At 41.7% G+C, this 27964-nt stretch overlaps 1 protein-coding gene across 3 annotated transcripts; it reads left to right on the top strand.

The window, feature by feature from the left end:
• The first annotated feature begins 1986 nt into the window (after nt 1-1986).
• On the top strand, nt 1987-27585 carry LOC311493466 (uncharacterized protein). Of its 3 annotated transcripts, none has more exons than XM_084552146.1 (17): nt 1987-2534; nt 8523-8559; nt 12011-12051; nt 13320-13425; nt 14685-14820; nt 14983-15151; nt 15233-16372; nt 18671-18742; nt 20756-20990; nt 21208-21466; nt 21537-21743; nt 22684-22742; nt 22834-23084; nt 23203-23234; nt 24020-24194; nt 24285-24379; nt 24917-27585. In XM_084552146.1, exons 1-17 carry the CDS (start codon nt 2444-2446, stop codon nt 25022-25024), a joined length of 3213 nt encoding a protein of 1070 aa, XP_084408272.1. In that variant the 5' UTR covers nt 1987-2443; the 3' UTR covers nt 25025-27585. The 3 variants fall into 3 exon arrangements, with proteins under 3 accessions (XP_084408272.1, XP_084408274.1, XP_084408273.1); XM_084552148.1 differs by having other exon boundaries at nt 25029-27585; XM_084552147.1 differs by having other exon boundaries at nt 22834-23078.
• Nucleotides 27586-27964: the final 379 nt, after the last annotated feature.

A 27964-nucleotide genomic window follows, 5' to 3' on the forward strand; every position in this document is an offset into this window, starting at 1 on the left:
GCTGTGGTGTCCTGGGGAACAGCACTACGAAGAAGAACGACACCTGGAGCTGGAGTCCCTGACATCGGTGGGAGATGGAAGGACCTTGAACAAAATCCGGACCATCATGAACAATGTCCACCACCCTCTACAGGACACCATAGTCAGGCAGAGAAGCTGGTTCAGTGACAGGCTGCTGTCTCTGTCCTGCTCCATGGACAGGTTGGAGGTCGTTTGTCCCTCAGGACATAAGACTCTATAACACCTCCCTGTGAGGAACCAACTGCACTGTGGTCATTGATGATATACTGTATATTTTTTCCGTCCGTCCGTCCGTCCATCCATCCATGAACTTCAACATGTCTCTTAGCCCAGCTGAAATAAGAACGTGTTGTATCTTCAGAGACATCCAGTGCTGCCAGCCTGGACCTGTTAATACCTGCTTACATTCCTAGCTGGGCTGCGTTGGTCCTCGGTTCGCTCTGAATGAGGGTTTCCCTCTGACTGTTGTGTAATGAGTTTAGCTGCTCAGTGACACTTTTCATTTCACTTACACAAAGAAGTTTACGCGCAGCAGAGTTTCTGTCATGACAATTAACGTCTTTAAATGTCTCTTTGCAGTTCTTTCTGTTGTTCTTATGCGTCTTTGTAATTGTGTTTCTTTGTCTTTGCTTCGTGTTTTGTTTTTTTTTGTCTTCATGTTGTTTTTTGAGGCTCTCTTTGTGTCTTTGTGATTGATTTGTGTCTCTTTGTGTGTCCTTATGTTTCTATAGTGGTTGTTTTGTGTCTGTTGTCTTTGTGTTTACTTTGAGGCTCTTTTGTGTCTTTTTGGGACCATTGTGACTCTTTGTGATTATTTTATCTCGTTGTAGTTATTTTATGACTCTGTGTATATTTGTCGTTGTTGTGTCATTGTTTATCTAGTGGCTGTTTTGTGTCTACTTTTTTGTGTTTCTTCATGTTCATTTTGAGGAACCTTTGCATCTTTTATGGGATCATTGTGAGTGTGTGTTATTATTTTGTCTTGTTGTAGTTGTTTTGTGTTGTTTTGTGTTTCTTTGTGTCCCCTTGTTTATTAAGAGGTTGTTTTGTGTGTATTTGTTATTTTTTGTTTATTTAGTGGTCGTTTTGTGTCTATTTTTTGTGTGTCTTCATTCTTACCTAGGGGCTCTTTGTGTCTTTATGGGATTACTGTGAGTGTTTGTAGTTATTTTGTCTCATTGTAGTTGTTTTGTGTCTCTTTGTGTTCGCTTGTCATTGTAGTGTGTTTCTTTGTCTTTGTCTTAGTGGTTGTTTTGTGTCTACTTTTTTGTGTGTCTTCGTGCTTATTTTAAGGAACTTTTGCATCTTCTATGGGATCACTATGTAGTCTTTGTTATTATTTTGTCTTGTAATTGTTTTGTGTTTCTTTTTTGTCTCCTTGTTTAGTTAGTGGTTGTTTTGTGCCTGTTGTTGTTTGTGTTTATTTTGAGGCTCTTTTGTGTCTTTATGGGATCGTCACGAGTCTTTGGAGTTATTTTGTCTCGTTGTAGTTGTTTTGCGTCTGTCATTGTTTTTTGTCTTTATTTGTTTATTGTTTATTATTGTGTCTATATTTTGGGTGTCTTCATGTGTACTTTGAGGAACTTTTGCGCCTTTTGTGGGATCATTATGAGTCTATTTTGTCTCGTTGTAGTTGTTTCGTGTCGCTTTGTGTGTTTATTTTGTTGTGTCGCCTCTCTTTATCAGTCTCATTATGAGTCTTTGAAATCTTTTTGTGTCTCTTTGTGTGTCTTTAAGTAAAGTTTTGCGTCTCTTAGTAGCTGTATCTCTCTGTAGTAGTTTTGTATCGTTTTTGTCTCTTTGTTTTGCGTCTCACTGTTGTTCCTTTGTATCACTGTAGTTGTTGTCTGCATTGTCTTTGTGCTTCTTTTATGTCTGTTTTTAGTTATTTAGCCTCTTTTTGTGTAATTTTGCAGCTTTTTGTGTGTATTTGTAGTTGTTAATGGTAATTGTTGTGTTAGCTAATAGCTTCTAATCTCCATGTTTGTTTGTTTTTTTTCCCCCCCGTCTTCCGCCTTGTGACGTCACATAGCCGGAGCGCGTGCGGCTTGTGTGTATCGTTGAGCTCGCGAGCCAAGCCAGTGGGGGAAGAAAACAGGGAAGCTCGGTGAAAGTCCTCCTTAGCCGAAACTCCACGCAAAAACTTCCAAGTTTTAAAAACCAACCGCGGTTCACTCCTCGAAGGCTGCCGAAAACGGAGCCTAAGTGTTTATCTAAACCCGGGAGTAATTTCGGCCGATGAAGTTGACGGTGTTTGGGTGAACTTGTCCGAAAGAGGAGGAGGAGGAGGAGGAGGAGGAGGAGGAATAATGTCTCTGTTTTTCTGAGTCAGCTCCATTTTTCTATCTCGACGGTAAGAAGAGAAATAAAGAGATAAAGAGGAAAAAGTAAGAGATTAAAAAAAAAAAAAAAAGCAGGAGAAATGGCCGAGGCTCGGTCGGAGGAAGAGGAGGAAAACATGATGAGGGACACCCGAGAACAAGTGGTCCGACGACAGCCGAACAGCTCCGGAGGTAAAAGAGCGAAACAAACACAAACTAATTTCTGTCCGTTTTAATCGATTAATCGCGATTTATAATCAACATGTCGATCACTGTGGTTAAAACGAGCTGTCACAGGTCGGCTAGCTTTCAAAGACTCAAAATACAACTTGACTGTCCGCAAAGTAGACTGCACGTTTCTAGCGACAAAGCCATATATATATTTCTTTAAAATTCTTTATATTTAAGAGTTTTTGATGTATTTTTGGAGTTTAAAGCTCCTCCTTGCTCATAAATATTCCGCAGGATCTATCTTGACTGTGATATTTGTAGCGCTGCTGTAAAATCTCTCACAGGGTTGATACAAGTCGACAAAAAAGTCTGGTCTAAAAATACAAGTAAATTACAGGTTTAAATGTGTGCACCGTTTATCACCGGCACTGAAGGACTGCTTGTTTAATTATTATATTATCATTTAAATAAAAAAAATAAGAAGAAAATAATAATCTTAGCTTAAATGAAAAGCTGATTAATCGACTTGATTGGTAATTAGCTGGCAACCAACTTGAACTGGTTATATTTTTTTTGCAGTTTTTTCATCTCATCTTTTTAATTTTTATTATATATGTGTGTGTGTATATATATATATATATATAGTTAGCTTTTTTGACATTTTATAGACAAAATCATTGGTCAATAATTAATCGAGGGGGTACTCAACCAATTAATCGATCGTTTGGTTTGATCTGTTGGTTGAAAATGTTTTACTGTGTTTTTTTTTTTTTTTTAAAAAGCTGAAAGAGCTGAAATGTCACATTTACTGTATAAAATATTGGTTGGAAATTAGTTGACAGCTATTTTGACGTTTTTGTAATTTTTAAAACCAAAATGTAGAAAATTTATTTGAATGACTGTAAACTACATCACTGACTTTTGGACTCTTGCCTCCAATTTTGACATTTTATGGATCAAATCATTGGTCTTTTATTAAAGACAAAGGAATATTTGACAGATTACAACAATGAAACACCACTTTTTTAAAATAAAACTTTGAATTTGGGTTGATAACTGCTTCCTTTACACATTGATACTACTTTAACCCAATGTCAATGTTTGTGGGTCTCCGTTTCAAACCTGAAAGAGCTGAAATGTCACATTTATAGCAGAAAATATTTATCCTAAAAAGGTTCAGAAAAGACAGCTGGACTTCCAGTTGCCCTTTTGACGGTTTAATAATTGCTTCTTTTATACATTCATGCACATGCTGACAGGCAAAAACATTTTATATTAATATGGGTGTAGCTTGCTGGAACCCAGTGCCATAAATTCTTGTATCAGCATGAGATCATGCCACTATCTAGGTCAAAGTTTGCATGCGTAAATACACTGAGGCAGTTCCCTATTGACTGTTGTGGTGCAGTCCTGTGCCAAGATTACAACCATTAAGTCTTTGTCTGGTTCAGGGAAACACAAGCTATAGTTTAACACGTCATGATCCTTCAGAGGTATTTAAAAATGAAAGAGTTTAGATGATGCCGTTCACTTTCGGTCTGTGGCTTGGGCAGGGTTATGACGCACGTTTGAAATGATAATGTGACACAATACCTCCTGGTGACGTGTGTCTCATCTTAGCTGTTTTGCTAACTCTTGAAAAAGAGGAGTGTTTGTGGTGGATGTTAACAACGGCAGCACAGGAGGAGGAATCATTTCCCTGCTTCTGTAAACTGTTTTATTGTTTTAACTGTTGTGTGCTCGTTTAGAGAAGAGGAAACAGAGAAAATAGGTAGTTAGCATTTGACTGAAAGATGACCTGACAGGGCAGTCTGATCTGATGCTTGTATTCATCTGCATCTTTATGTAAAACTGCAAACTCTTACTCGCTACTTGACATATTTTTCAACGTTTTCTATTTTAATCAAGCCGAACATAAAAATATTGTGAGCTATTTGATCTATCTGCACTGGTGCATCAGGTGGTTGGAACCGCAAACGTTTGGTGAATCCATGAACAAGTCATATGTCAATTAGTTGCTCGTCTCCTCAACATTTACGTCAGTTGAGCTTGTTACCAGCCCACTTCACTAAAAATTCTTGGTCTCTTTTTGTTGCAAACTGTCAACATCGACGTTCCATCTCGGTTTCCCTGACACTTCAATCCCGCTGTCACCATTGAGAATTTAGAGGTAGGGGCCAGAATCATGGACATTGTTTCCTTGAGGCAAACGTTTGGTGATAAGTTGCCTCAAAACCATTGCCTCAAGGTTGAGATTAGTTCAGCTTGAAAACCACCCACTTAGGACTACCACTCTCTACCATGTTCATGGTTTCATTCAAACATAAAACCCAAGACTTCCAGCAACCGTGTGTTTCCCTCAACGGTTCATCACCTAATCTTTAAATGTCAAGGAAATCGACTTAATCGTGGTAAAAGTCTCACACAGTTTGTGTCATTTTAAATATATGTCCTTCACAACATTGACACCACAAACTTAATACGCTGGAAAACAATTTAAAGTGTCTGGGGGCTGCATTCCTGGTCCCTCTCTGGATTTAATTGCAATCTGTTATTAATTTCTGCGGCATCTGTTTGTCTTTAGCTTCTCATTGGCGTTTGGAAATGCAGCTTAATTAAAACCTTTTTAATTTAAAGCCAAACCGCAGCTCTGTTTTGTATTTTTTACATATCAGACAACCAATTTATAAAAATATATTGGATGTGTTCACCTTTTTGACGAAATTGCCCATGGATATTTTGAGCTAGATGTTTATGTTTATGTACCCAATCAAATGTTTTGACCCAGTTTTTCCCACATGGAGCTTGTCTGTGAACAAGACATGTGATAAATGTCACATGTGGGTGTCCCAGGTTTTTATCCTGTGTGGGAAAACGGTTTCCTACAAGTGTCAACAACTTTAAACACGTGCCACTAGCTTTAAACCGGCCCTAAAACAGTTCACAAAGTTTTATATTTGGATTGTTAGCTGGTTAGCAAACGGGAGACTTCTTTAAACATCCAGCAGAACAACATTAGCATTAAATCCTGGCTGTGTTTAGAGCTGAGACGTATTATCAGTTAGTTGATAGAAATCTTTAGAATCTTTAGGCTCAATGTTTTGTGTTTCCAGCTACTAAAATGTGAGGATTTTCAGCTCTTCTTTGTCATATATGAGAAAACTCTTGATATCTGTTGATGTTTAAGTATTGGTGCAGCGGAAGAAAGCAGTGGGGGAGGGGAAGGGCACACAGCAGTTAAAATTGTATAGTAGTAGCACAGAACTGCATGAGTAGTAATAGAGAAGATATTGGTTAAGATATTAGAGGATAGGAGCTCGGTGCCAGAGAAAAGAAATTAGAGGACATGTGCTCAGTGCATCGTCCCCCAACAGCCTAGGCCTATAGCAGCATAACTAAGGGATGGTTCAGTCCAGCACTAACTATAAGTTTTATCAACAAGGAAAGTCTTAAACCTGATCTTAAAAGTAGAGAGGACGCCTGCCTCCCAAATCCAAGCTGGGACCAGGTTCCACAGGAGAGGAGCCTGATAGCTGAAGGCTCTACCTCCCATTTATAGTGTTTGAAATTCTAGGAGCGACAAGTAGGCGCCTGCACTTTGAGATCGAAATTAAACAGTTCTTTATTTTTTTTTAGTGCCTCGACTGATCAAGAATGTGGAGATTAATCATCAGTGAAAATATTGGTGAAAAATTGTCAAGTAATTGTGTCAGGTTTTAAAACAAAAATGCAAAACCGTGCCCTGTGCTGTTTTTCTCAGCCTTGTGTGTTATTCAATATCTAAAATAGTTTGTTGGATCAATCAAGGCGTTTGAAAATGTCAAACTTCTTCAGGGCTTTATGTGGTGATGGACAGAAGAGTAACAGTAGTCATCTGAGAGATGTGGAGTTGGTTTTGTTTACATGAAAAAATTTATTTGATTGGTTGGCGAACTATCCAGTTGCGAGCGGAGCTATTTTTCTCTCCATCAAGCGAAACATCAGAGAGGATTTGTTAGGAGAATAATGAATAGTGATCACTGTTGCGGCCCTACTTTTGTTTCTAGTTCAGTATAGTTCGTTGCTAACTTTTACCTTCTTCTATCTGGTGCTGGCCAGGGTTGGTGTTTAATGGGTTTATCTGAAGCATTAACATATAAACATTACATCTTCTCATGGCTATATAAAGCACTGAGAGGGAATTTGTGGCCAAAAAAACTGAAACATTGATTTCAGAAAATGTTGAGACTGGTGAAAACTGTCCGATTTCATCATTTGTTACTAAAAAACACTGTTTATATAAAAATATTACATGTACAGCTTTAAGGAAGTGTAGTCTGCAGGATTTTTACCATACAGCACTGACTGAGTTTCCAGGATCAAAACAGCGAATATGTATTTTTAAAAAACATTTTTAATCTCTGACCTCCTCATGCCAAAAACAAAACCCAACAGATGACGAGCGCAGAATAAAATTTGCTGCCCGGTGCATCTGGACGTTTGAAGGCAGCTCCAGCACAGAGCTCAGCAGCCAGCCTGCTGCAGGACAAACATCTGGAAGTGTTAAAACTCTGATGACTCCAGCAGAATCCAGCTGCAGCCAATGGCAGGCTGACTTCCTGGACGTTGTCTGCCAATCAGGAAGCTGGCCAGATCAGACGGGTGGGCCAGTTTTACAGACAGAGAAAGAAGGGGAAAAGAAGAAGAAGGAGAGAACAGAAGAGAGATATTCTTTGACTTTTGGAATAAGAAGAATATTCTTTCAGACAACGTTTTAAATCGGTTCAAGTTGGGTTGATCTCGGTTTGGAGTGTGAAGAAAAGGAGAGGAGGTAGGAAATGAGAACATTTACTGAAGAAGGGAAGTGCAGCTCTACTTTTTCTTTCTTTTCCCTTCATTTTCTTTCTGTTAAAGTGTGTATATATCTTTGCATTTAGTCATTCTGATTGACTTTGGCGAAACATCTGTTTATGTCTGTTGAGGACACTCCCTTTTTGGACTGTTCTTAAAAATTTGCTGTCTACGAACAGCGTAAAGATCTAACAGTTTTCTAAGTTTGTTTTGTTACACTGCATTTCTGTCAGGAAATTCTTTGCAGTAACCTCTCGGGCAGAAAATGTAAGCTAAAATCATTTGTTTGCAGTTCCACGGATGACCACTAAAAGCGCTGAAAGTGAGACAATGTTTGCAGCCTGGTACAGTTTTGGTCTCCATAGGATATTGGTTGTAATTTGTATTTTTTTATATAATAAATTGTTTTATGAATAATTAAAAAATAAAAATACTGTTTTTGTTTAAAACTATTTCACATTTTTGTTAATTGAAGTGGATAGAACTTCCGATCCCACAATTTTTTTATTGGGGAAAGTGGGTCTGGAGTCTCTCCATTGGGAACTGATTATGCTCCAGCAAAGGGTCAATCAGTTAATTTGGGCGGGGGCTTTATGCAGTGATGGACAGAAGAGCAATAGAAGTCATACATGTCATCAGAGCACTTTGCAGTTGAATTTGTTAACAACAATTCAATTCAGTTTTATTTATATAGCGTCAATAACAATACTAATTGTCTCGCTTTACAAAATCCGGTCTGAAACCCCCAGAGCAAGCCTGAAGGCAACGGTGGCAAGGAAACAACATGACTCTGATTGGTTGTAGGGCTACCCAGTTGATGCAGAGGTCCTCTGAGCTAGCTAGTTTAAGCTAACTTTTACCTTCTTCTCTCTGGTGCAGCCAGTTGGTGTATAATGGGTTTATATAGGTTTCAACCCATAAACATTACATCGTCTCATGGCTGAAGAAAGTATTGAGAGTTCATTTGTGGTCATTAAAATCAAAACATTGATTTGATAGTTTATTGTGATTCGTACACCTTTAAGGAAGTGCAGTCTACAGGGTTTTGGTGTGTTTGTAGGTATCCAGGTTTATTACCAACTTAAAGATGCTGCACTGTAGAGCTGACATACTAATACGAGCAGTTTTTGATCTGTGCCACCGTCACCTATCAATAGAAATCTGTCTTTCTCTTTCCAGGTCGTCCCGACAGACGTAAACCAGAGCACCGCCACAGGTACGAGACTCTGTTCTTTGCCCTTCCTGACACGTTTGGTTTGAGTCACTGTTACCAAGAGGTAATCTGTCCCACATGTAGTCATTAACCACTCTGAACCAAGTTGAGGAGTGTTTGATGTTGACTCAAGGCGAAACGGCCTCTTCGATCCCAACCTCTGGTGAAAGCAACAGTAGAATAGATCGGTCAACTCTGTGGTTTCGTTGCCCACGCAGCCTCAGATGGTTTTCCTCGGCAGACTTGCAGGAGCTACTTGCTTTCCTCCCCGTTGGTCTCCGGTTCTGACACACTCCTGAAAGTATTTTGGCTCTTGGCTGGTTGGCATGGCAACTAGCCGGAGGGGTCATGGGGTTTAAAGACGGTGTGAGTTTATGGTGGGAAACAAAGCCTCTCTTTTGTTAAAAGATAGGTTAACTGGCATCAGAACAGACTGTAAGAAGGTTGTGCATCATGTTAAAGATCTTAACAAATCAAATAGACAAATTTTTTTAAGTCCATTTGAAAGGTTGTAGTTTGTTGTTTATTGTTTTGCTAAATATTCAACCAAGTCCAATTTCTTGTCTTTTTTGAGGTCCTCCTTTTACCTCATCGGAGTTGTCAGAGCGTAACCTCAACTTTGACCAACCAAACTTCAGTAAACTTTTCCTTTAGGACAACAACACCGATCTACTGACAGACAGCTAATACTAAAATATAATGTCTGATTAATCTATCAAATATTACACTTAGTCTTTAAGTTAACTACTAAATACCTATCTTCTTACTTTTAAACTTCTATTCAAGCAGAACCACAATGACAAACGGTATTTAATCACGATAGCTTAGAGCAAAGAACCTATTTCAAGCTTTAATTTAATAATCTATTCAACAAAACAATTCAGTGTAACCAACAATCAAGCTGTCTCAGTGTTTTGAGGTTGGAAAGCTGGTGGATTTATTGTTGAGATGCTCTAACATAGCTGCGGTGGTAGGTCACATTTGCAGCTTACTGCATCTCAGTTTAAAGAATTCACACACTTCGGCCCTACTGCATGTGGACATAACCTCGATGTGCATTGCAAATCAGTGTTGACAAGTCTCTGCAGGCTTATTTATAAGGTGCGTAGAAGTAAATGGAACCTTGAGACCCACTAGTTTTGGCTTGACGTCTTCACCGAGGTCATTAAGAAACATTTCGGGCCTGAAGCCACGTGACAACATGCCCACTTTTTGGCTGCCCCTTTAGCTCATATGTACATCCTGATATCTTAATTCTTCCATCTAGTATTTTTGATGTGCTTTATAGCTCTACCAGTTTTTAAATCTTTACAAACACACCTCAAAGTGATGTAATGGGGGGAAAAGCTGCTACAACATAATAACTACATTTGCAAAGAAGCTCACGCCAACTCCAAGTTAAAAATGCAAAGTGCACGCTCGAAAGTGAGTCCAGACCCGAAGAGGAGTTTCTTATTTTGTCCATTGCCTTTTCAGTAAACAGGGAGGAATGGAAAGAGGGGGATAGGAGGAGTGGTTTTTCCACCAGTGTTCAAAGCACATCCGTGAGTTTTGGGCAGTGTCAGGGCTGAGTCATGTGCGTCTGTTCATGGTTAAGACAAAGAAGAAACAGACCGAAAAGACGATTAAAGAACAAGCTGCAGAAACCTCTGACCTCCTCCTATCATCTGGGTGAGTCTGTTGTCTCCCAGCCTGCCTAGCAACCACTTCTTGGCCTCATTTTCGGAGCTCTCTGTCAGGGAATTTAGCAAAATAAGCCGTCCGCTAATTGGGGAAAAACAAGGGTTGACATAAACACTTTGACACTCGCTTGTAAAAAGCTTTAAAACCGTGGCGTTCGGGACACAACGGAGTCAAATGTCATGTTTGTTTTTAGGGTTTTCAGGAAGTCGGCACCAAGGAATCGGGTTGCTTTCTTGTACGTGGTTGCTGCTGTTTTAAGTTATTTCTGTTTCGAATGATGAAACCCATCTGTTCACTTAAAAGTATCAATATTTACACCACAGATATTTGTAACTCTCTTCTGGGCTGTTTTCCCACGATTTGAACTGGAACATTTTCTGTACAAGCTGCATCAGATATATCTTCACTTTCATTGCTGTTTTCTTTTAGTTTTCTTGTTGTTTCACACGTAAAGCATTTTGTAGCGGCCCTGAAAGTTGTCCAAGACTCGGCGGTGCTATCGTCACCCCCCTGATGAATAATGAAGTTCTGGCATCGCTCAATTATGGTCAAGTTGACAGATATCAGAAGCGTAAGTGGTGACTTTAACTGGGCCAAAACAAGAAATTAATTTATTGTTCCCAAGAGAAAGATTTGTTTTAGTGATGTCCCCATCAAGTTTTTTGGCAGCTTTGACGCTAGCCAGACACCATTAAAACAAGAGGTTTTGACGCTACAGGGACGTGGTTTTGGTTTATGGCAACCCGAAAACAAATAACTACAAACTATCAGGCTTGGCTGAAGCCCAGTCCGATTATTTGAAAAATGCCTGGATCGGCCCCAATACCAATCGGGACATCCCTGCTCTCTGGGGCAGATGCTAATGGAAATAACAGTGGTGGTGGCTAGCATGACAATGCTGCTTTTCAGTGCATGTACACTGTATTTACCAATTAATAACTAGATTACATAATAAAATTAGTTTGAAATGGGCTCGTTGTTCATAGCTATCATGAATAAATACAGTTTGGCATTGTGATTATGCTTGATTAAAAGTTTAAAAGTAAGAAGATGAGTCAATTTTCTTTTTTGGTCAGCTTTGATGCTAGCCAACTGCCATTAAAACAGAAGAAGAAGAAGATGTTTTGACGCTTCAAGGACAGGGTTTTGGTTTATGGCAGACCTAAAACAAGTAACTACAAACTATCAGGCTTGGCTGAAGGCCAGTCCGATCCAGTTATTTGAAAAATGCCAGGATCGGCCCCAATACCAATCGGCACATCCCTGCTCTCTGGGACAGATGCTCGTGGCCATGCTAATGAAGATAATAGCCCTGCTTTTCAGTGCAGAAGAATAAGATGTTTTCATGCTACAAGGACAGGGTTTTAATTTATGTCAGATCTAAAATAAACAACTACAAAAGATCGGACTTATAACTGGATGAAACACTCGAGACACCCAAACAAACATCCATGTACTGTACGTCAGCAGATATTCACAAATAGGTGAGTGGGACGGTGTAGCTGCAGCCAAACTGAAGTAATGACGGTTTCCTCAAATTGTTGTTTTGAGTCTGTTGTCCTTCAGATTTGTCCTCTGTGTCACTGGCATGAACATGGAGCAAAACGGAGCTAGAAAAGTTCCAAGCGTTGGGACTGGCCTGGTTTTTGTTTGTCACTGGAAAAAAAAAAAAAAGAGAGAGAGTTTTATAGAGGGAGGGAGGAGATGGCAGCAACAGAGGTGAAATAAAGTGACTCATGGTTTCCTTTTTCTTTTCTCTTTCTTTCTGCAGCCAGGGTCCTCTCTCGTCCATCAGAGCAGCCATCAAGAGAAGTGAGTATTCACTCTCGTCTTCTTCTGTAAATCTGTGAATTATTTTGTCTGAGTAGAGTAAACCTTGGTAATTAGTCTAACAGAGCCGTGCATGGAGTGGACTGGGAACGTGTGCTTTCAAAAACTGGAAAATATGCATTGTGACCTTCGGTTCCCTGGTTTGCCCGGTACATTTCCATTCTGGAAAGGGATCAAGCCAAAGTCTTCTTGTGCCGTGTCATGGAATACAACAAAATAAATAAAAAAACTAGATGTCTCTGCATGAGTTTACTCCAACTGTGTTGCTAGGGAATCCAAATATTCTAGTTTCCATTCATGTTTCAAGAGTTTTATTGATCACTGCTGGTATTTAAATACTTTACCAGGAGTTTTTCATAAAAGGTTACGACCACAGCTGTGTGTACGGCTGGTCTTCGTTGTCTCCTTCTTCAGCTTCATCATCTTCTTCCACTACTTGTTTGTCTTCTTACTTTTGGTTCTTCGTCCTCTTTGTCTCCTTCCTATTGCCCTTATTTGTCCACGTCTTCTTAATCTTTGTCCTCTTTCTCTTGTCCTTCTTGTTTGTCTCCTTCTTCTCCATCATTTTGTCTACTTTGTCTTCTTTTTGTTTGTGTTGCTGTCGTTTGGTCCTCCTCCTCCTTTCTTTAACGTCTTCTTCTTTGTCTCCTTCTTCTTGTTCTTCTTGTCTTTGTTCTGAACTTCCTTATCCTCATGGTCTTAGTCTCCTCATCCTTCTTGTTTGTCTTGTTTGTCTTCTAATTCCTTCATCTCCTTTTTCTTCATATTTTCTTCTTCTGTTAAGGCGTCTTCTTCGACTTTGTCTTCATCGTCTTCTGCTCCTTCTTCCTTCGACTCTTTCCTCATCTTCTTCTTCCCCTTGTCGTTCTTGTTTGTCTTTCTTTTTCTAGTCCTTCTCCATCTTTTTTTGTCTTCTCCTTCCTCTTTGCTCTTGTCTTCTCTTCGTTCTTCTACTCCTCTTCTTCATCTCCTCCCTCTTCTTGTTTTTTTTGTCCTCATTGTTTTTTTCTTTATCTTTGTCTTCTTCTCCTTGTCCTCTTGTTTTTTTACCTCCTTCTCTTCCATCTTTTCTGTTGTCCTCTTCATCTTTGTTCTTTCTTGTCCCTTCTTGTCTCTTTCTCCATCTTCTCCTTCTAAACATGAGACAGATTGACCTGTCCTACTTTCTCTTCATTCAGAAGATGTTTGTCTAACTTTTGTTTTATTTGCATTCGTTTAACTTTGTGCTGTTTTTTTTTCTCTCCTGTCAGCTTCCAACCGGTCGACGTCTGTCTCTGAGACTCCCAGAGACAGAGACAGAGACAGAGAAAGAGAGAGAGACAGAGACAGAGACAGGGACAGGGACAGAGATAGAAGGTAGGTAGTCATAACAGAAACTGTGTAGTCCCTGATGTTAACGCGCTTTCATTGTCGTTTAAGGAAACGATAAAACATTCCCGTCAACAAACAATGTTCTTATCTCTGAGCTCCTTCCTGCTTCACTTTCACACACTTTCGTTCTTGGTTCGGAGCAGCCGGAAACATTTGTAGACCGTTCTCTAATCGTAGGCGATACTGACTGTGAGCTTCTTTCCTTCACACTGAAGTAAAACTCTCCAATATAAATACGTCCTTTGTCGTAGGAAAGTATTTGGGAAATTAATGTACGCAGAAATAAAGCGTTCTTAGAGTTACTTAAAGGTTCTTATTTTCTCAGGGTGCTTTCACACCTGTATTTTGTGTATTCTGTGTAATTGATGCAATATCATTGGATTTACCCATGGTTCAGTTTGTGTTTGAGACAAAGTTCTGACACGTCCTCAACATTAACACTCATGCAAACAGTTCTGTGATTGGTCAAAAGTTGGGGATTTCAGGATATCGAAAGTAGAAACTAGGGATGTCCCGATCAAGTTTTCTTGTCCCCCCGATCTGATCCTAAATGTCCTCGAGTTGGTCTCCTTTAGGTTCCTAAAGTCTTTCCTTGTCTTCCTTGTCTTCTCCTAGAGTCGATTCAGTCCAATAAATCTTTCTGTCAAAGTTAATGTAGTGTAGAGAGGGTAGCTCGTACCTTGTGTTCTCTACTCCAGGAATGTTCTGGTCATCCAACGCTGCCATAAACTCACTAACCCTCTCTGGAAGATTTTTCTCCTTGACACTGTCTCCAGGAAACTTTTCTCTTCTTTTAAACGTTCAGTTCAGTTTCAGTTCGTTGTTGTTGTTTGGGTGCAGCCTTTAACCTGAGTGGACTCAATGGATTCAGTTTGGTTATTATTTTAAAGGTGTACAATTTCCGGCCGCTTTGACGCTGGCCACCCGCCATTACAACAAGAAGCTTTGGCGCTACAGGGACGTGGTTGTGGTTTATGACAAACCTAAAATAAATAACTACAAAAAATTGGGTTTGGCTGAAGCCCGATCTGATCGTTTTAAAAATACCAACTGGCACATCACTAGTAGAAAAGGGACCTAGGAGCGCAAGCACCCTTGATTAGTCTACGCTTTATAAAATGTCACACAAAAGTTAAAAATGTTTGAATAACACAAAGAAATAAGAGATATTAACTGTTTTTTCTGAATCTGAATCTGAAATTGAGTCAGTTTATAATTTCATGTTGTGGTTTACACATTGCCAGGCGACCGGAGATCACCATCCTGTCTGCAGAGCCGTTGGCCTCCACTTCCTGGTTCCCCGGTGCTGCTGCTGGATTCCCACCTCCACCTCCTCCTGCTGCTCAGATCTGGGGACCCACAATTCCTCCGGCCATACAGGTGAGCCGTTGGAAGTCTTAATTAATTCCCTGTTGTATCTTCGTCTTCTTCCCCTTGTCCTTCGCGTTTGTCCTCATCTTCTTCATCTTCTTCCTTTTTGGCTTCTGCTCATCCTTCTTCTCTTTCTTCTACGTTCTCTTCTTCCTGACCTTCGTTCCCCAGCCGCCTCCTTCCTATGAGGAGGTGATCAGGGAGAAAACACAGGAGCAGGTCCTCCTCCCTTCTTCCTCCGCCTCTTCCTCACCGTCCTCCCAGCGCCCAGTTCCCACAAAAACGACCATCGCCACGCAGACTGACGCAGGATCTGCCTCCGACCCCGAGGAGCCACAAGGTGACGGGAACCTCATTAGTTTTTATTTGTTTTTCTAAATAATTAAATACCTTGAGTAAAATTCTTTTTGTCTGTGTGCAGTTCGAAGGCCAGTGAGACCACCACGACCGCCTCTCCCCCTCACTCCAAAGTTGTCCCATGCTGACGAAGCCCCAGCCACCGCCACCAACCAATCAGCACCCACCTCCTTTGGTTGCACCAGCGTGGCGACAAACACACAATGCTGCGAACTCCTCGCTGATCTCCCTTTGTCCACGACCTCTGGTTCTCCGGTCGACGACGCGTCTCCTCCCAGCACTTCCTCTCATGTGCCAGTGGAGCGCCCTAGGCCACGCCCTCGTTCCAAGCTCGGCATCCAGCCAGTCAGCCGAGAGGTTAAAGTTCAGACTTTGGTGAAGCTGCGGGAGGACGGTTTGGCCACGCTAGCCGCCCGCAACCAAAGTGACTCCGCTAGCCAAGAGGCGAGCCAAGGGAAGTATCTTCAGGAGCTGCTCGAGGCCTTCAGCTCGGACGACTGGGGCTTCCCTGATCACCGCAGTGACAGCAGCGGGCTCAGCCAATCAGAGAGCGAGGAGGAAGAGGAGGGAGAGGAGGAAGAGGACATGGCGACGTTGAGAGCGAGGATTCAGGCTTTTGAGCAGCAGCAGCAGCAGGTGGGCGATGGTTCAGTCGAGGGGGGCGTTGTTACAAAGAAGCCAGAACCGCGACCTCGCCCTCGTCTCCAAGCAACCAAATCTGCCCCTCCCATCATCGCTCCAAAGCCCAAAAGCTTTTCACATGGTCTCAAACCATCCAGCAAGGTATTCTGGGAAGACGGCGCTTCCGCAGGTGAACCAGGTGGTGCAGACAGAACTGGATTAAACCCTAAACTTCAAACTGCCACGGAGCCACCTTCTACCACCGCTCAACCAAACCAACCCCCCCTGACACCAAAACCCCAGTCTGATATTGAACCCATCTCTTCCGGCGCCCCTGTCCCAGCTCCAAGACCTCCTCCACCTAAACTCGCCGCCTCTGTCGGTGACACATCCACCCTCAAACCCCCGCCCAGACCTGCAGTCGCCCCCCGCGCCAGCAGCGTGGTAGCTCTACACCAGGATAAGAGCGCCGCAGACGGGCGCACCACCCCGACTCTGCCCCCGAGACCCTCCGTAGAGATTGGCAGTGGAGCGCCATCGGAGACCGGAAGTGACGTAACCCATGGCACCGCAATCCAACCCGGTGAGTGCCGCCATGGTTAGTGAGGGGTAGAATAATAATCACATTGGTATCTAAAGTCACTTTGAGACAACTTTTGGTTGGAACTTGTTAATAAGGGATATCCTGATGGAGTGTATTTGACATCCCAGCTAACAGTGGCTCGCTCTAGCTTCCTAGCCTTGCAGCTAATAGTAGCTCCTCGCCTCCCAGCTAATTCCTGGCTTTCTGGGATCCCAGCTAACAGTAGTTCTCTCTAGCTTCCTAGCCTTGCAGCCAATAGTAGCTCCTAGCCTCCCAGCTAATTCCCAGCTTTCTAGCATCCCAGCTAACAGTAGCTCTATCTAGCTCCTAGCATCCCAGCTAATTCCCAGCTTTCTAGCATCCCAGCTAACAGTAGCTCTCTCTATCTTCCTAGCCTTGCAGCTAATAGTAGCTCCTAGTCTCCCAGCTAATTCCTAGCTTTCACGCATCCAAGCTAACAGTAGCTCTCTCTAGCTCCTAGGTAATGTTAGCTCTCCCTAGCTTGAAGAGGCTAGCTCGAGAGAACCAGTGTTCTCCACTCCAGAAATGCTCTGGTCATCCAACGCCATAACCTCTTTTAAACGTGTTGCCGTACTCTTCCTAGCCTCCCCGCTAATGGTAGCACTTCCTAGCCTGCTAGGCAAACTTTGGCCTTTTAAAAGCTCTCTGTTTCACCACATGTGTGGGAAGTGTGCTGCTTCCTGTTTATTCTGCTTATCTGCCAGATAACCTGAATGTGTAGACCCTGCCGATAAGCTCTTCTGTTTAACTGTTGACAGATTTGCTGTAGAGGCAGCAGCGGTTCTGATAAAGTTAATCGTTTTTGTCATTGATTTTAGCTATCACCACTGTTGGAGTTTGTAGTTGGGTGAAGCGCTCACTGATAACCATGATTATTTTGTCTCTCTTTTCATTTTGCTCACTACAAAAACAAAAACAAAAAAATTGTCTTGATTGGATTTGTTGTTCGCATACCAGGATCCTGTCACTTGAAATCGTGGACACAAATGTCTTCACAATATTTCATTTAAAATGTTTACTTCACCTAAATGTGGTTCTCTTGAGTCTCTACTTACTCCTCCAAACTAAGAGCCTTTTCATCAGACTTTGTCGCCAATATTTGAGCAAAGTTTCAAGTGTTTGAATCCTCTCGGGATTTCTTTATTTTCTTTGTGGGCTGCAGCATCATTTGAAAGGTAAAATCAGCTGAGTGTTCATGCTGACATTTATACAATACTCTCCGCTGTTTACCCCGAAACCTCCCTCTGGGATTTGCGGTGATGTCAGGGTGTCTGATTCCTCCAAGCTGACTTTTAAACAGAGAGTCACTGTTGACCAAACAAGCAAGCAAACGTCTCGTCTCACTCTGGAAGAAAAGAAAAAGACAATGAAAACAGACTCTAGTCTTTCGAGGAAGTGACTCTTCGTTGTTGTCCCTAAGTCCTACATTTTTTTTATAGTAGGCTACCTACTGAACTTACTGCCTTGCCAGGTGCTAGCTTTAGCAGCGTTGTGTTAATAAAAGCAATTTAAAACATTTAAACCTTGTTTTATAGTCGCATCCCCAGACATATAAATACATCACCCTGCTATTAGGAACTCTTCCTAGTTCACAACCACCCAGGTAATGAAAGCTCATTGTAGCCTCCCAGCTAACAGTATCTCTGCCTAGCTTCTTACCCTACCAGTTAATGGTAGCTCCATCTAGCTTCCTATCCTCCCAGCTAGCATTTTCCTAGCTTCCTAGGCTCCTTGCTAATAGTAGCTCTTCCTAGCCTCCCAGCTAATGGTAGCTCCTCTTAGCTTCCTAGCCTCCCAGCGGAGATGGCTCTTCTTACCTTCCTAGCCTCCCAGCTAAGGGTAGCTCTTCCAAGCTTCCAAGCCTCCTCAATAATATTAGCTCTTCGTAATTTTCTAGCCTCTTTGCTAGTAGTAGCTATTCCTAGCTTCCGAGCCACCCAGGTAATAGTATCTCTTCCTAGCATTCCAGCTAATCGTAGCTCTTCCTAGCCTCCTTGCTAGTTGTAGCTCTTATTTCCTGCCTGCAGTGTCTCCTCTAGGGTTTTTCATTTGCTGTAGTTTTTGTGGTGCGTTCAATTGCAACTATTTGGTCCAGACAAAGGAGACATGAGGCAATGTCTCATTTGGACTTCCACCAAGATCTGAGATTGTTTCATGAATGGTCCAGACGTCTTTATCTTACCACACCTTATCTGAACGGCAGTCCAGTCTCAACAATTTATTACTCTACGTTATTTACACCTCTCCTATTGTTTTTTTTTTTTGTTGTTGTTTCAGTGAAAGTAGGAAACGTTCGTCCCGGCGTGCCGACCAAACCAGCAGCATTGACCTCGCCACGCAGAGCCAGCGGTAAGAGAGAAACAGCAGCACAATGGAGCGTTTGAGAGCTTGGAGACACAAATCTAGCTCGTTTGTTGTAGGGCAGAAATATGCAAACGTGTGGAGAGATTTAATGTGGTGTGTTGATTTGTATGTGAATGTGTGTGTGTGGGTGTGTGTGTGGGGGTGTGTGTGTGCAGCAGAAAGAGAGGGAGTGTTGTATCATGCAATCCAAACCTTGGGAAAGAAAAATGCAGTGATTGTGTGACAGGAAAAAGGCCTCCACTGTTTTTGAGCGCTGCGAGCTTGATGCATGGGAATTGTGTTTTGTATGTATTACTCTATGTGTGTGTGTGTGTGTGTGTGCGTGTGTGTGTGTGTGTGTGCGCGTGTGTGTGTGTGTGCGTGTGTGTGTGTGCATGCATGTGTGTTTGGATATTTTCAAACAGGCCCATTTATTGGCTTCAACATGAACTTGTATAAACCAGTAGCTCGTTAATAGTCTTTTTGTTTTGAGTTTCACAGCCTCTAAATCTTCCAGTCACTACTCTCAGTTGTGCAACGGATGCAGCCACAGACTCTTTGCTATCAAGCAGCGCCTGGAACAAAAATTATGTTGAAAAAAAAAATGTAAAAGCCACACATGCAATCTTGAGCTTGGTGTGGTATCATCCCTCTCTACAGTCTAGTTGGCGCTAGTTGGACCTAAAACGAGAAGCAAACACACAAGTAGAGTTCCCTACTAGTCACTTTGAGAACAGGCACTAATAATGAGCCAGTTCATTGGAAAAACCATGCAGTCATCCCTGTGTCTCAAAATTGAAGCTAAAAAATTGCAGTTCCTCCAATGTCCACTAGAGGCTGACTCCAAAAGTGAGTCTATAACCATAGAACTCTGTGTTCAAATGTCCAACTTTACAGTAGCAACAAACATGTTTAAAGCCTGGCACAAAAACTGGGTTTGATCTCTAGATTTGGCTTACTGTTAGCTTCTCAGCTAATAATAGCTCTTCCTAGCTAATAGTAGCTCTTGTTAGTTTCCTAGTCTCCCAGCTAATACTTGCTCTTCCTAGTTTCCTGGCCTCCTAGTCTCCCAGATAAAGGTAGCTCTTCCTAGTTTCTAGTTCCCCGGCTAATAGTAGCTCTTCCTAGTTCCCTAGCTTAAAGTAGCTCTTCCTAGTTTCCTAGCCTTCCAGCTAATAGTAGCTCTTCCTAGTTTCCTAGCCTCCCAGCTAATGGTAGCTCTTCCTAGTTTCCTAGCCTTCCAGCTAATAGTAGCTCTTCCTAGCCTCCTACCCTCCCAGCTAATAGTAGGTCTTCGTAGTTTCCTAGCCTCCCAGCTAATAGTAGCTCTTCCTAGCCTCCTAGCCTCCCAGCTAATAGTAGCTCTTCCTAGCCTCCTAGCCTCCCATCTAATAGCAGCTCGTCCTGTTTTTTCCTTTTAAATGATAAAAACAGACTACTGCCATCTGTCGGTGTGGGGAGTTATTTCATCTTCTTATATAATATACTCTAACATTTGACATCTGTGACCTTGTTGTTTCACAAGCTGCTTATTTCCTGGATTATCAGTGCAATAGTCTCAACAAATATCCTTTCCAGGCACCGTGTCCTGATAAAACACTTTCTAAATGCATAATTAGCAGTGTGTCAGACAAGAATCCATTAATAAACTAAAACATGCCCAATTTCCCCATTGCGGGACTAATAAAGGTTTTTCTTATTCTTATTTTTCTTATATCTGCACATATGTTTCAGCCCCAGCAGAGGGTGCTACTTCCACACAAAGGGCCAATTCAGGTCTCACGCTGGTGTCTTGTTGTTTATCTTCAGCTGAGCATGTGCGCCATTGTTATGTCACAACCAGAGGCAGAACTGTCTACGCAACAGCTTGACAGGGATATAAAAGTCACAGTTTTTGGCAACAATCCACAAATAAATCAGCAGAGTAAGCTGATATCTCTTGACTCAACTGACTAGTGTTTGTCTCTAGTGTATATGTCAGATGAGTAATCTACTCTGACTTTTGCTCTCCACCTCCAGCCCCAAACCTGGCCCCTAAACCCACCGGAGTCTCACCAGCGGCCCCAGATCCAAACACAGTCCCAGCAAAACCTACAGCTGCTGCCCCGACTGTAGCCCCTAAACCTTCGGGACCGGCCCCAGCCAAACCTCCAACTCCAGCTCCAGCTTTGAGGAAAGGCCCTGCGCTCCAGACCAAAGCTGAACCTACCAACTCTGCAAACCCAACCTCCTCGGACCCTCCTCTGCCTCCACGGTAGGAAAAGAGAGTCACGATAAGAGTTGTCAATTAAATAGGAATGTCCTCTTCCATTTATTTCTATTTGCACGGGACAAGTTTTATCTGGGGATGCCAAGGGATTTTATTCCTCTACACTTTTCTGACAACTTTACGGCTTTACGTAACATTGAACAAGTTGCTTCATCCTCATCTCTCAAAGTGTTGTTTCCTTTTTTCTTTCTTCTTTTTCCAGGCCATCGAGTGTGAAGCTCCTTCCTCTTCGTCCTCCACCAATCAAGTCCATCCCCGGGAGGCCGCCACCTCCAGCTACAACCAACCAGATCCCTCCTCCTTCAAAGACGACTCATGCCAACCAGTCATCGTCATCATCACAGACTCCTCCTACTCCTTCGTTAACAGCCAACCAGATCCAAGCTCAAAAGGCACCAAAGAAAGGGCCGCCTCTGCCACCACGCCCCAAACCTGGACACCCTCTCTACAACAGCTATGTGGTACGCTCACAAACACTTACATACAAGCACAAGTTAGATTATTTTTATTTAAATTGATTTAATTCCCCAGAAACAGGAAGTCCTGATTGTGCTCGACGACCCAACCCCCTCACCCTCTGAGCCTCTGTCGGGCGAAGGAAAGGTTCCGTCCACCGTCACGCCTCCCATCAACCCGTCTCAGTGCCTCCTGGACCTGGACACCCAACCAGAGCCTGTCCAGGATCAGGACACCCAGTTAAAGTCTGGGTTAGAAGGCCTGAGCATATCAGACTCCCAGGTACTGCTAAAGCTAGATTCATCTCTATTGAAAGATGCCTGACATTTATTGTGACGTAAAGAAGTAACTCAAACCACTTGTCAAAAAAAAAGTTGTCAAATACCTGCCTAAACCGATAAGTTGGACCGCTAACATTTGAAAGGATTTCTGTTAAAATATCGCTACTAAAACTTCCCGTTAAATATGGAAAAGAGGAATAGCTACTATTAGCTGGGAGGCTAAGAAGAGCTGTTAGCTTGGTAGCTAGGAATAGCTACTATTAGCTGGGAGGCTAGGAAGAGATACTATTAGTTTGGAAGCTAGGAAGAGCTACTATTAACTTGGAGGGTAGGAAGAGCTACTATTAGCTTGGAAGCTAGGAATAGCTACTATTAGCTTGGAAGCTAGGAATAGCTACTATTAGCTTGGTAGCTAGGAAGAGCTACTATTTGCTGGGAGGGTAAGAAAAGCTACTATTAGTTGGGAGGCAAGGAAGAGCTACCATTAGCTTGAAAGCTTGGAAGAGCTACTATTAGCTTGGAAGAGCTAATAGTAGCTGGGAGGCTAGTTAATAGCTGCTATTAGCTGGGAGGCTAGTTAATAGCTGCTATTAGCTGGAAGGCTAGGAATAGCTACTATTAGCTTGGAAGTTCAGAAGCACTTCTATTAGCTGGGAGGAAAGGAAGAGCTACTATTAGCTTGCAATCTAGGAAGAGCTGCTATTAGCTGGGAGGCTAGTTAAGAGCTGCTATTAGCTGGAAGGCTAGGAATAGCTACTACTAGCTTGGAAGTTAGGAAGAGCTACTATTAGCTGGGAGGCCAGGAAGAGTTATTAGAGTTAAGAGTTGCTATTGGCTGAAAGGCTAGGAGGATGCTAAGAAGCTAGAATGTCACAACACACTACAGGTTTGATTGTTGAGGATATATGTTGACCGTTGTTTTGTTTTCTTTGATTATTTAGTCCATCCTTCCTGTGCAGCCTTCTGAGCAGAAAGAGCAGCCAGACCCTCCTCCAGTGAGGTGAGACACACAAACACAATTAATAGAATTATTATTATTAATAGAATTATTTGTGCATGGGTTCGTCTACTTATCCCATGTGTCTCTGCAGTGGTCCTCGGTGCGTCGCCGTGTTTGACTACGAGGGAGAGGAAGAGGACGAGCTCACCTTCTCCCAGGGCGACGTCATCTCCCTCCTGGAGCTCGTTGGGGAAGAGTGGGGGCGTGGCCAGATCCACGGGCGAATTGGAATATTCCCCCTGAACTTCGCAGAGGTGGTGGAGCCCCTCCCACAGCCAGCAACGGTGCCAGGGGAAACGGCCAAACCTTCGTTGACGGACACAGCAGTGATAAAAAGTACTGGTGAACTGGAATATTTATTTCTTTAAGACACTTTCTTCAAAATTCAAGGCAATTAAAATGGTTGTGGATATTGATCTAATGTCAGTTTTCCTTTTTCTTTCACATTTGTCATCAACAGCACCAAAGAAGTCACAGATCCCAGACTTGGAGGTGAGTTTGTTTTACTGTTGGATGTCTGACAGCGGGGGGTAGAAATATCGTTTTCAAGTAGTTTTTTTTTTTTTTTTTTTAAACCAGAGGATGTCCAAAGCCAGCCATTTTTAAAATGATCAGACCAGTATCAGGCTTTATTTAAGGTTTGCCATAAACCAAGACCACGTCCCTGTAGCGTCTTCTTCTGTTTTAATGTTGGTTGGCTAGCGCCAAAGCTGGAAAAAAGGAGAAAGAGGAACCAATATCATGAAACTAAATATGACAAGAACTACTAGGAAGAGCTACTATTAGCTGGAAGGCTACGAAATAAGGAAGAGCTACTGTTAGCTGAGAGGCAAGAAAGCTAGGAATAGCTACTGTTAGCTGAGAGGCAAGGAAGCTAGGAATAGCTACTACTAGCTGGAAGGCTAGAAAGTAAGGAAGAGCTACTATTAGCCGAGAGGCAAGGAAGCTAGGAATAGCTACTATTAGCTGGGAGGCTAGGCAGTGAGGAAAGGCTACTATTAGCTGGAGGGCCAGGAAGCTAGGAAGAGTTACTTTTAGCTTAACAACAAACACTGAACGTTTAAAAGAAGAGATTTTATGGCAGCGTTGGATGACCAGAAAATTTTTGAAGCAGAGAACACAGGTTTTCTGGAGCCATGGTTTGAGCTACCTAACATTTATTAGATGAAGTTCTGTTATATTTTAGAAGTTAACTGAAAGATGAATTGACTAATCACGTTTTTTTATTTTTTTTTTGTATTAATTTCACATAATTGATTATTGCTGTGCTACAACAGGCAGAGGAGTGGGCCGTGGCTCTGTTCGACTTCCCTGGTCAGACTGCAGAGGATCTGTCCTTCCACAAGGGGGCGATGATCCTCGTGACGGAGCACATCGATGCAGAGTGGAGGAGAGGAAAACTGGATGGGAGGGAGGGGCTTTACCCTGCGGCCTTCACACAACCCTGCCAGGGTAAAGGAGTTTAGTTGTGTAGCCAAAGGCATGAAGGGTTAGTGGTGCGTCGGTGTTCTGACTCTAACTTCCTCTTCCTCTTGTTTCCAGCTCAGCCAATCCCAGACCAGGAATCTGAGGTTAAAGGAGTGGCCAAGGCTCTGTTTGACTTCACAGCAGAGAGTGAGGATGAGCTCACACTAAAGGTGATGGGATTTTGTTTTACTAACTTAGGCCAGAATTCCCTTGCCTGGTGTAACCAGACTTAAAGACAAAATGTTATCTGAATAAGAGTTGGCCAGGCCGCACATAAAGCCCCGCCTACATGCTTTGATTGGCCCGGCAAATCTGTCCAGGAGCAGAATCGGTTCCAAACAGCCAGGAATTTCAGGCATTTCTGTCAAAATAGCTTAAAAAAAAAAAAAAGCAACTTGGAGACAATTCTTTTCTTCAGAATATAAATTTGGTAACTAGACATCTGGATTTGGGACGTTGACAACTGATAGATAGAAAAAGAAATTGTGTGCACGCAATTGAATAGTACAACAACCAGTCAGAGACATTTAGTAGTAAAATAGTTCACCACATAAAGCTCCACCCACGTGATTTGATTGGCATGTCAGATCGTTGCAGGAGCATAATCTGTTCCCAATGGAGAGACTCCAAAAATAAAGCAATTAGAAAAACTTTTTTTTTAAAACCTTCATATATATATATTTTTTTGTCTTTGTCCTCCTATGCAGGTTGGTGACATTATCACACAGGTGGAGTCTCTGGATGAGCAGTGGATAATGGGAGTTGTGGGCGGGAAACGTGGGATTGTGCCTAAAAATTACATTTCACTTTTCTGAACAGAAACCCCGAAACAGCCGATGGGGGGGTAAACAAAACTTCCTCTGGTAAACGTCTGGATTTGTTTTTTTTTTCTTTTAATGGAAACCTAATTTTTGACACCACGGGGAGTTCATGACTAGAAGGACACAACAGTCTGGTCTGGTGTTTTTTTTTTTTTTTTTCTCACATGAGGTGGTTTGGTCACTAAAGTGGAGAAGCAGGAACTCTGACTGAGAACTGAATGGACCTTTTAATGTCTTAACGAAAGATTGTTGGGATTTCTTCTGCACATCTGGACTAGAGTTGACATTTTTGGTTTGTTGGACTAAAAAAAAAAAAAAAAGCATGGCTGTCTTAACTCTACACTCGTTTAAAAATGGATCTACAAATCGATCCACACGATGGGGAAACGATGGATAAAGAAGAGCCAAAATTCTCTTGTTATCCGATGTTCTACAGAGACGGTTGAAAGTTTTACGGCATGTCAGTGCACGTGAAATTAGGCCGACTTGCGGGATTCAAGCTAAAATGGACTAATTGCCTTTGACTAATTGAATATATCTGACAGCTGTTCTCACGCTGAGCCGGAAGACGTTAGAAAACATGGAGCTCTGATCTGTATTGTTACATTATATGTGACAAAATTTACTTTTTTTGAGAAAAGGTAAGTACGACATATTTGGTTATTTGGTATAACCTGTCAAAAGTGTTTTGCATTATGACACCTGTAGCTATATTTTAAATGCCTATGAAAGTATGATTTTTTTTGTCTGATACACTCCCCCGAAGCTGTAACGGTCAAATCAATCCACTTTGACATGAGGAACACTAAAGCAGGTTTTTAAGGCTGTGAACGTACGCACACTGAGATGAAAATTAAAAGACGTCGCCATCTTGTTTCGTAAACACGTCTGGTGCGTTTGGGAAAAGTGTTGCGACGCGGTTTGATTAAGCTTAATCTAATTTAACATAAATAAATAGCAAGCAGGCATCAAGTTCACTGCTCTAAATTCAGTTAACTGGTGAACTTTAAAGCCTTAAGTTTTGATATTAAGGAGCAAAAAACTCGTTTTACGGCTACATTTTTGAGAAGAAAATTCCGTATTTCCAGACTGAAAGTCAAAACGAGCCGCAGTGATCACAGATTTCAGATTATTTTAAGATAATGCACTAATAAACGCTGTTTTTAGTCGTTTGTGACACTTTAAAGTCCAAAAAGCTCAGATCAAAACTTTAATGAGTTGCTTTTCACATGGTCAACAAATTTCCAGTTATTATTTATTGTCTGTGCCGTGTAATCCTGAACGTCTGTGAAGCCAAATTTGAATATAGACGCCAGATGACGGTAAATGAGCAGTATTTTAGGTCAATAATTGTGTCCTGACGACTTGTTTTTAAATTAAATTGTGATATAATCAGAGTCCTGAAGAGGTGTTTGTGTAAAATGAGCAAAATCATCTACATTTACTACAGTAGCTTTTCGTATTTTCTCATATTTTAACAGTCAACATATTATGCCGCGTCTGCTGCTGCGCAGATAAACTGAATCAGATTATGTTGGTGTGTGCGTCAAGAGATCATCGAAACCGACTTGGTGGCAGCTTATCGGAAGAAATGTTTCGCGTGATGTCTTTAACTTGTTGGACTGGTTTTGTAGCAGCTGAATGACTGTAAATGTCGTGTGAGTGTGAGACAGAAATCTCATGTTTAACCAAACATTCCAATTTTTTTTAATCCAAATAAAACTTTGACTCATTTTAAACAGTTTTTCTCATTTTTGTTTTTAAAATATGAAATAGCTGGTGAACAAAAATAGATAAATCATTTTTTAAAAGACATTAATCTTCCATAGACATGCAGTGGCTAAACAGAACTATTACATTAGTGGCTGAAAAACTTCAGGAAAACTAACAGCTCTTTCCTTCATATACAACATATACAATATCACACAGTTCCATAAAAGTTTTTGCACCTTTCAGAAATTTCTACCGTTCAACAAAAAAATTATTCAAAACATGAGCGGATTTTCACGTAAGTTATATATCAATGGCTCATACGTCAGATCAGCAGTTACCGGAAATGTTCAGTTCTACTTTTACTGCACAACAAGGTCACAGCCGATACTGAAAACAAGGTTTTACATAATTTTTCAACTCACAGATATGATTAATTTTCCAAATAAGTATAATATTTCTGTTTATTTTTTTTGTTTGGGTTCTTTTTGTCTACTGTCTGGACTTTTGTGAAAATCTGAAATTCTGAAGGGTGCAAAAACTGTACATTATAGTTATTACACAACAAATGTAACTAATGCATTTTCAGAAATTACTCTTACTTGCTGTATTTTTGCTCACACAATGGTCCCACTCTGTGAATTTATCAACAAATGTGGAAAACAAATATTTGTCCATGTCTATACACTACTACACTACAGAAACTGTAAAATTCAGTTTGTCGCAAATGAAAGTGATAAAATTGGCTCACATTTAAAAGTCGCTAAAAAAAATTGCCTGCCATCTTATTTCTAGATTTCGTCCTATACATGCATCATGGCCCTACATCAAGCCCAAACATAAACCTACTTTATCTGTCTATTTGACTTTAATCAACTCAGCAGTGTCTCCATGATAAAGTGGACGAAGTCCAGCATAGAGAGGCTGAGTGAATGGGGTCTGGACTTTGTGGAGGAGAGTCATGGTTTCAGAGACGCTGTAGAAAGACAGAATACCTGCTCTGTGATCCAGGTACACTCCTACTCTGGAGGAAACAGGACCTGAGACGACAGTTGAGACTTTCTTGTAGTAAAATCTGTAACTGTTTGTTTCACAATACAATGACCAAGATTTGTCATTGCCTCCAAACCAACATTCATCTGAGCTCCCTGCTCTGCTGATATTCTTGTATGCAACTGCAACTTCAACTCCTTCTCCTCTCCACTCGACCTCCCAGTAACAATG

This window comes from Chelon labrosus (assembly GCF_963514085.1).
Source record: "Chelon labrosus genome assembly, chromosome: 1".
NCBI classification, from domain to species: Eukaryota; Metazoa; Chordata; class Actinopteri; order Mugiliformes; family Mugilidae; genus Chelon; species Chelon labrosus.

Bases quoted from the DNA above. Each gene is read 5' to 3' on its own strand.
- LOC311493466 (XM_084552146.1), top strand. From the start codon at position 2,444: ATGGCCGAGGCTCGGTCGGAGGAAGAGGAGGAAAACATGATGAGGGAC. The intron at 15,152-15,232 runs GTGACGGGAACC...GTCTGTGTGCAG, and splicing joins CGACCCCGAGGAGCCACAAG to TTCGAAGGCCAGTGAGACCA. The intron at 22,743-22,833 runs GTGAGACACACA...GTGTCTCTGCAG, and splicing joins CCAGACCCTCCTCCAGTGAG to TGGTCCTCGGTGCGTCGCCG.